Source organism: Mercurialis annua, linkage group LG3, assembly GCF_937616625.2.
Source record: "Mercurialis annua linkage group LG3, ddMerAnnu1.2, whole genome shotgun sequence".
NCBI lineage: Eukaryota > Viridiplantae > Streptophyta > Magnoliopsida > Malpighiales > Euphorbiaceae > Mercurialis > Mercurialis annua.
The window spans coordinates 54,427,837-54,436,558 of NC_065572.1; the positions used below are offsets into that span (position 1 = coordinate 54,427,837).

The 8,722-nt window shown below is 34.3% G+C and overlaps 1 protein-coding gene across 1 annotated transcript; it reads right to left on the reverse strand.

Annotated features, from left to right (window-relative positions):
* Positions 1-774: 774 nt before the first annotated feature.
* LOC126671694 (probable purine permease 4) lies at positions 775-3,317 on the reverse strand. Its single transcript, XM_050365488.2, has 2 exons — positions 3,064-3,317; positions 775-2,588 (listed from the first exon to the last, which is right to left on the reverse strand). The coding sequence occupies exon 2, from the start codon at positions 2,297-2,299 to the stop codon at positions 1,178-1,180; it is 1,122 nt and encodes a 373-aa protein (XP_050221445.1). The 5' UTR covers positions 2,300-2,588; positions 3,064-3,317; the 3' UTR covers positions 775-1,177.
* Between the last annotated feature and the right edge of the window lie 5,405 nt (positions 3,318-8,722).

An 8,722-nucleotide genomic window follows, 5' to 3' on the forward strand; every position in this document is an offset into this window, starting at 1 on the left:
AAAGACTTATTTGAATTTGTTTTAAGTTAAAAGAGTTGTTTAAAAGTGTCCAAGTCGAAAAAAGTATGATTTCACCTTTAAATTTAGTTTTTTGAAAATTTTCATCCTTATAGTAATCAAATCATCTAATTTTTTTACTTTAGAGTGCTATTGAAAGTCAAAAATACAAAATAGGGTGTTATTGAAAAAATTACAAGGTGAGGGTGCTATTGAAAAAAAATTCAAAGGTCGGTAGTTTTTCAGACCTTAAACCGTAAAAAAATTGAAGTTATATTTCTTAAAATAGTTAATATTTTTAAAAGGGTTAATTACAAATTAAATTACAAACTTTATCCTAATTTGCAACTACGACAGGAACTTTAAAACTTAAAAATATCAGTAACCAACATTCAGTTTTTGATAACTAAAAAAATACTAACGTGGACATTATAATGTACCACCACGCGGTATATCAATTTGCTAAAAATGAAAGTTGGTTACTGACATTGCCAAGTATCAAAATTCATATTATAATTGCAAATTAGGATAAAGTTTGTGATTTAATTTGTAATTAATCTTTTTTGATATATATTTTCATAAATTTATGAATTTTATATTTCATTCAACGGGTAAAATTTATAAATTTATGAATTTTACAGTATAAATTTGATAAAAATTTTAAAATCTCACCATCGAGACAGTATCTCAAATAATTTCAACTAAGACGTGACATCAATCCTCATATATTGAGTATAAGTTGGCGGATTCATATATAAATTGGGTAAAAACTGAAAATGAAAATGATGTCGATAATATTAATTGGAAATGATATGAAACTCATCCTGTCTTCAACCCCACAAAACATCACTGAACTTCATTCAATTTTCTTTTCCTATAAATAATATTTACAAAAGGAAACATAATCTGATTCTGATATGATAGCTATAAAGCACCAGTCATTAGACAAAAACAAAAACTAAAAAGAAGATAATACCTATCATCTATGAAGCATCAAACAGCAGCCATCTCCTTAGATAACACGGACACGAGAAAACGGCATTTTTAGACACAGACACGGCGAAACAGTATTATTTTTGAACCTTTTTTTACGTCAAAATAAAATTTCTTTTCCAAAACTTCAAGTGTTCGAAACGTTTCCGAAACGGGACACGTTGAATGAACGAAGTGTCCGTACTACCTAAACCATCTCCATTTCAACATTCTTACCCTCATCATCATCTCCATTTTTCCTTTTTTGTTTCTCATCCTTCATTTTAAGATGCATTCCGTACACAAATGACGAAAAACCCCAACAACAAAGCACAGTGGACACAATCTTAACACCACCAAACTCATCTCCATACACTAAAACTCCTCCCAACACGTTCATCGCCAGCAACGCCGTCATGCAAATCCCACCCGTTAACGACGACGTTAAGAACACCATTCCCGCAGTTCCCATGAAGCACAATTGCCACGTAACCACATTGCTCATCACTGTAACCCAATACAATTTCTCTCCTTTATCAAACACCTCCCGGCTTTCTCTCTTCATCTCGGAAAACCCGCCGTCCGACGCCATCCCCACGGTGGCCAATGCGGTGGCTGCAATTTCCATGACTAACTGCATTTCCATCACCATTTGGTAACAGTAAACTTTCTTGTATATTTTCTCCATGATGGGTAAATATAGGGCAAACAACAGACCAGCTCCAACAGTAGAGAAGAACCCTATAAAATATTTAGCTGTGGTTAAGGTTTTAGCTTTATCATGACTCGAACCTAACGCTAAAAGAACCGAGCTCAGCGTTAACAGAACGACGCAGTTCAGATTCTGGAACGTGATCTTCTGCTTGACGATGATGACGGAGAGAATGAGGTTGAAGACGAGCTGCGAAGATAGAAGAAGAGAGGAAGTTGAGACAGGGAGATAGGAATTACCCCATGAGAATAAGAGATTGTTTAAGCCCAGCATGAGACCGACCAAGATTGATAGGGTTAAAATTGTGGGAGTGAAGCCATTAAAGGGTCTTCTGTGAGGGGATTTGAAGAGGTAAATTGGGATGATAAGAAGAGGAAAACCAGCAGATTGGACCCATGTAGAGACCCATCTGCTTGAGCCTTTATGGATGAAATAGAATTTAGAAAGCAAACTTGAGGAGACTGAACCCACAAAGAGGCATAAATAGTTGATAATTAAAAGAACCATGTACCCTTTACTTGTCTTGGACTTTTGATCTTCTAATTCTTGAATTTGGGTCATTTTGATTTCTTGGTTAATTTCTTGATCATCACTAGCAATTGGATTGTTCATCATCATGATCACTAGTTGTTCTTGGTTGAATGGTTTAGTGAGAGAATTGGATTTAGAGAGTTGAAAATGAAGAGACTAGTGTAGTGTCATTGATGATAGTGTATGCCTTTTAAGGCTTGAGAGTATTTAATTAGCTATCATTTATAAAATATTTGAAATAGAATTTGACAACTTTGATTCTTTATAAATATTGTGTGCTGATGGTATGCTACACTATTTTTTAGACCTGTATTACCATATAGACAATTATAGTAATAATATCCACTCTCACCAATTTATTAAAACATCTATCCATCTGTCCAAAAAACACAGGTGAGTTAGTAAGACGTTCTCCTAATTTAAATCAGGTCGCTGATGTATACAGTTAAGCCTACAATTTGCCTCGCATAAAAAAACCTATCCGGTTCAAAAAAAAAAATTAATCGGATGTGAAAGGTTAAGTGCCATATTTTAGTTGGGATCCATCGGAAAACATCACATACCCCATGTCAAAAAAATTATATCTAACTTATAAATCATAATTTAAATCTTTCAATGAAAAATATTTATAAATACGCGATAAAAATGAATGGAATTCTTGTAATTTGAAGATGAACATTACAAATTTTGCTAATCCTTCTTTGATTTAATTTTACTCTAAAATTCATTTTATTTGCAAAAAGAAAAAATCCATTTCATAAATCATATACAATAAACATGACGAATTCTATAAAAAAATTAAAAAATCAAATACTAGAATTATATTTAATAAAATGGTTGCAACAACTTACCATGTTAAGAGAGTTGAAGAGTGTAGAGAGCATAGATAGAGTAGTATTAATGAGTATTAGGTAGATGGTTAATTAATGAGAAAAGAATAAGAATGCATTTAATTGATAGTGTGTTTGCTTTGATTTTGTATGGATTTCTTGAATATGAATACTGACAAATGGCGTTGGTAGGATGTGGTAGGGAGGCAGAGAATGAGCATTGAAACGCCTAATTTTGACTGACCCATTGGTTTGGTTTGGTTTGGTTTGGTTTGGTTTGTGGTTACTTACTTCTAAGCAGATGTGAGTTTATTTCTGAAGCAATTTTGCCATGTTGATCGCAGCATGCTAACAATGTGGCAATTTGCCAAATCCAACTTCTCTAACTTTTCGGTTTCTTTATTGACTCGTTTCATTACAAGTGTTCCTTCTTTTCAGTGATCTTTATCTTCTTCTTCCTTTATTTTTATTTTTATTGGGTTTTATGGGCTATAATTGTGAAGGTATACCAATGGGAGGATTGTAAGCGGTAGGGATGTGCAGCGGTCAGTTCGGTCATCAAATCGACTCAAAATACAAAATAGGCCAATTGTAAATATTTAGTCACATAACCGAATTGATGGAAATAACTGTAAATTGAAATTTAATGACCCGAAATACCAATGGGAGGATTGTCAGTAGTAGAAATGTGTAGCGGTAAACTCAATCATCAAATCGACTCAAAATTTAAAATTGATCAATTGTAAACAAAAATGGCCACCTAACTGAATTGATCGAAATAACTTTAAAATCGAATTTTAGTGAATTGAAATACCTTGGGAGTAGTAGATATGTGTAGCGGTCAGTTTGATCATCAAATCGACTCAAAATTCAAAATCAATCAATTTTAAAAATATATGGTCACCTAACTAAATTGACCGAAGCAACTCCAAATTTTACAGAAGCAAAATACCAATAATAAAATTCCTATTATGTCTATCGTCTTGTATTTACGATTAGATTGTTGTTCTGCTGTTATTTTATGTCGTGTTCTGCAAATTCTTGAGATCGCAGTATCTTTTACCATCGGGTACAGGAAATCGTTCTGTCTTACGAGGAAAAAAGTTTCTGGATGAAAATTTGGTCCTCTGAAAATAAAAGTTTTTGGATGAAAATCTAGTCCTCTACAAATAAAAATTTCTAAATAAAAATATGGCTCTATGGGTAATTTTTTTTGATAATAATCTAGTCCCTACGTAATAAATTTTCTGGATAAAAATCTGTGTAGAACTTTATAGATAAAAGTCGTGTCTTTAGTGAGTAAAAATGTTTTTCGAGTAAGGGGATTGAATTAAATCCTGTAGGGATATTTCCTTGCAAAATCTGGACAGTACGACCTCTCTCAAGCGCAAAATTAAGAATCCAGCTGATTTGCTCTTTAGAAGGCCAAAACTATAAATACCTTGAAAAGTTCATTTCCTTATTAATTTCAAAATTCATATATTGAAAAATCCATTGAAAGGACTGATATGTTAATTATTATGTGATTTTCATGTTGTTATCACTTCATGCACGTGAACAGTAACATGAAAATGGCCAATAGGTTGGTTTTTGTAGTCATTTGTTTTCAAATTGTTAAAAGTGAAGAGATTTTTTTTTTGAATTCATCGGAGCTCATTAAATTGAATATGAAACAATTACATTTGTAAGAAATTCGGGATAATTTGAACACTAAACCCGATGACCTGACATAGAACAGACAACATGCTGCCTGATTCCCAGACCTTACTTACGAAAATAAAAATAAATTACTAACTGTTTCGCGAATTAAGTGCAGTCTTCAATCACTCTTTGTTCAAACTTCTCCAAACACCCGCAAACTCACAGCATCCGATTCAATTAACACTTGATATAACTCCTTCTAAAAAAGAGACAACAACTCCTTCTAAAAAGGAGACAACAAACCTTTCACAGAGAAAGGACAACAAACCTTTCATAGGACAAAGTAAAACATTCATAAAAAGACAAATAATAAAAAAACAAATAAAACTAGTATAGCTCATAGACAAATCCATTTTGTTACTGAAAGATCTTCAATCTATCGTCGCTTCTTGATAATTGAATTGCGCTTCGTGATAAATTTTAATCCGTCAGAAAAATGAAAAAGAATTGGTTATTTATTATATTTTATGAAATTAAAATAACATAAACAAAAGAGGTGGCTACCGTCAATAGAAAAATTAAGCCATTGACGGCTGCCGAACAAAAAATAAAAAAAAAGTTCTAGACGGTTAGGGTTTGTTAGAGAGAAAAGAGAAGAAAAGAGAAGGCGGTTAAGTGAAGAGATTTGTAACTTGTAAGTTAAAGGAACTTCGTATTACGAATATTAATGGCTTCTAATCCATTAATATAATTTCTATATTCATTTTTCTTTATTTTCCCATTAATTAATGGAGAAGTTTTTGGTTTAATGGCTTTTTTAGTCAGTTTTGCTTACAATGCAACAAAAATGAAGAAGTTTGGCACTTCTAGACCAAAGGAAGAATTTCATAATATGAAGATTAATGGCTTCTAAGCTATTAATAGTATTTCCATATTCAATCTTCTTACTTTATCCATCAACTTGTGAAGAAGTGTTTAGTTTAATGGCTCTTTTTCTACCCGTTTTTGTTTAATTAACAAAATTGAAGAGATTTAGTTCTTTTAGATCAAATAGAATTTACTTATATGAAGTTTAATGGCTTTTGAGCCATTGAAACATTGGCCATACTGTTAGTAGTATGTGCCTCGGGCCATTTGATTATGTATATTTGTAGAACTAATCATAATAGTTTTAAGAATATGAGTGGCAGACTCTACTAAACAAGTGATCTAAATAACTGTTCATGGTCGATGGGGTCCTACGAATAAGGACATCGCATTATGCCGGAAAAGAGTTACGAATTATAGGAAGTAGTGAGTCTCACACTACTTGATGGGGATCTGATAGGGGTAGAAATACCCCTATTTATAGGTCGTTTTCTGAGTCGTTATTTGCATAATATTTGTCATTTTCGAGTTGTTTAGTGGCTTATTATTATTTTGAGTGTTTTAAGAAAATTATGCAAATATGACGACTTTTGGAGCATTTTAGGTGTTTCTAGAAGTTTCGGGGTCAAAGAGCGCTTTTGAGCGGAAGTTTGAAGTCAAGAATGCAATTTTTGGGCCAAGGAAGAAGCAACCCGCTCGCACACTTAATGACAAATCAGTGTGCGAGCTAAATTGAAGGGATTCAACAGCCAAATGCCAAGATTGAAGAAATTTGAGAAATTGGCCAAGTCTGGAGGTGTGCGATCGCACACCTTAGTGTGCGTTCGCACACCTCAACTTGCTCGCACACCCAATGTTGAAGGGGTGTGCGAGCAAATCTTAGGGAACTCAGTATCAATTCATGAAAACTTGGAATTTGGCCAAGGCAGAGAGAGTGCGAACGCACACTCTACAACCTGCTCGCACACACTGTGCAGTTTTTCGCCAAACAGACAAAATTGTCTCTAAATGAGTTCCGAAAGCCGCAAAGCGCGAGGGCACTTCTGGATTTTCACAAGAGAACGACCTAACATCATATTTTAGAGTCAGGAGCCGTATAAATACTATTTTGTAACATTGAACAAGGGTTCTCTTGATTTTGTATTAGACATAAACCCTAGATTAGTAGTTTCTTATCGTTTCATTATCGAATTGCTTAGTTCTTCAGTATTCGGTCGTTAATTATTATTAGTTTACTTTCGAACAAGGTACGATTTATATCAATTTCATATTCAGTATTTACTTTAATCTTAGAATGAATTCGATAATTATTACTTTTAATATTTTTATTAGTATGTCTAGCTAAACCCTTCGTTGGGGATTATTAATCAAATTATGTATGTTTAGTTAAATTGGAATTATGGTTTTTTGTTCTTGATATGTTTTAAATTATTATGCTTAATTCTTAGCCTGAATTGATCACTTAGTCTATGCTATTTGTTTTAATTTTAGCTCGAGAGAGTAATAAGAATGTAGGAGTTAATTGTGCGAGAGTGAATTAACGAGTGCGTGTTCTTAGGATTCACTTCATAATCATTCAATTAATTAGTAATTAGGTTAATTATTGTGCGAGAGTGAGTAATTAACCTATTATTCATTAGGTTTATGTTTTTGCCTGTAGTTGCTTGAAAGAGAACTTTAGGTGCCTTTGATTAGTCCGAACCATATCAGAACAATATAATCCATAAACCGAATTAAATAAACAGCATAATAAAGATTAATAATCTCTGCTTTTCTCATTATTGTTAAAAACCATTTTAATTACAGCTTAGTGTGCTTAATCTACATTAGTTTAAATTTGTCTTTTAATCTACTCAAACAAAAAAAATGTCTTTTCGACTATTCGAATTGAGTCTCTTAACTGGTTGTCTTTAGAGCTTTCTTTGTGGTTTACGATATCTGGACTTCGCAGTTTATATTACAAGTTGGCTACGTACGCTTGCGTATTTTCACCAACAAGTATTTGGCGCCTTTGCCGGGGAAAGCATATCTTTAACAACTAAGTTAGGATTGCTTGGCTTGTTTTAGTCTTTATTTTTCTTGTTTTACGCGTGTGGTTTGTTGATTGTGTTATTTCAGGTATCCTTCCTTAGTGTATGCATAATACACGATGCAAAGGAATACTGCTAGAACCGTTTTAACAAGACCTCACTACCATTGAGCGCAGTGTCAGAAAATCAACATACTTAACTCAAAGAAACCTTGATATGGCTAACGAAGATGATGTCCCTCCTAGATTCAACAATGTGGGTGATAACAGAGTGATCCCGTAGGATCATAATCAGCAGAATGCATAGGGATAGAACAATGAAGGGCCTAGAGTGAAAACACTGATGGAGTTATTTCAGCCAAATATGGGGAATAATACTCATGGCTATTTTGCACACCCTGTGCTGACTCCGCATTATGAAATCAAAACCAGTGTCATTCAGCTACTGAAGGATAACTGCCAATTCTATGGGCTACCTAATGAAGATCCTAACGCAAACTTTTTGGAAGTATGCAGCACATTCAAGATCAGTAACATGACTGAGGATGAGGTGTGGTTGCGCCTATTCCCATTTTCTCTGAGGGATAAGGCGAAAGAATGGATCCATGCTACCTAGAGCAGGCATGAACACTTGGGCAGATTTGGCAAAGGCTTTCCTGAACAAATACTTCTCCATGGCAAAGACTGCAAAGCTGACATTATGCTGTATCAGCAACTTGATGGAGAGTCAGTACATGAAGCATGGGAGCGGTATAAGGAGATGCAGAGACGAGTCCCACATCATCACATCACTCGAGAGAACCTGATCCAACCTTTCTATAATGGATCAACTGAATTGGGTAGAAGTACTATCGATGCAGCTGCATGAGGGTCTCTGATGAGAAAAACGGCCGATGAAGCATTCGACCTCTTAGATGAGATGGTAGTGAATGGTTGTTTCTGGCCAAAGGAAAGAGCTAACACACCCGCGCAGAGAGGGGTTATAGCAGTTAGTGTTGATCCAGCAATGGAGGCCTTAAAAGTGAAGACTGCAGCACTGCAGAATCAAGTGGATTTTCTTACAAGGCAAGCTGCAGGAACCAATATTAACAGTGTAGCTGCAATTCAGAGTAACTGCGAGGTATGTGGGGAGCATGGTCATAT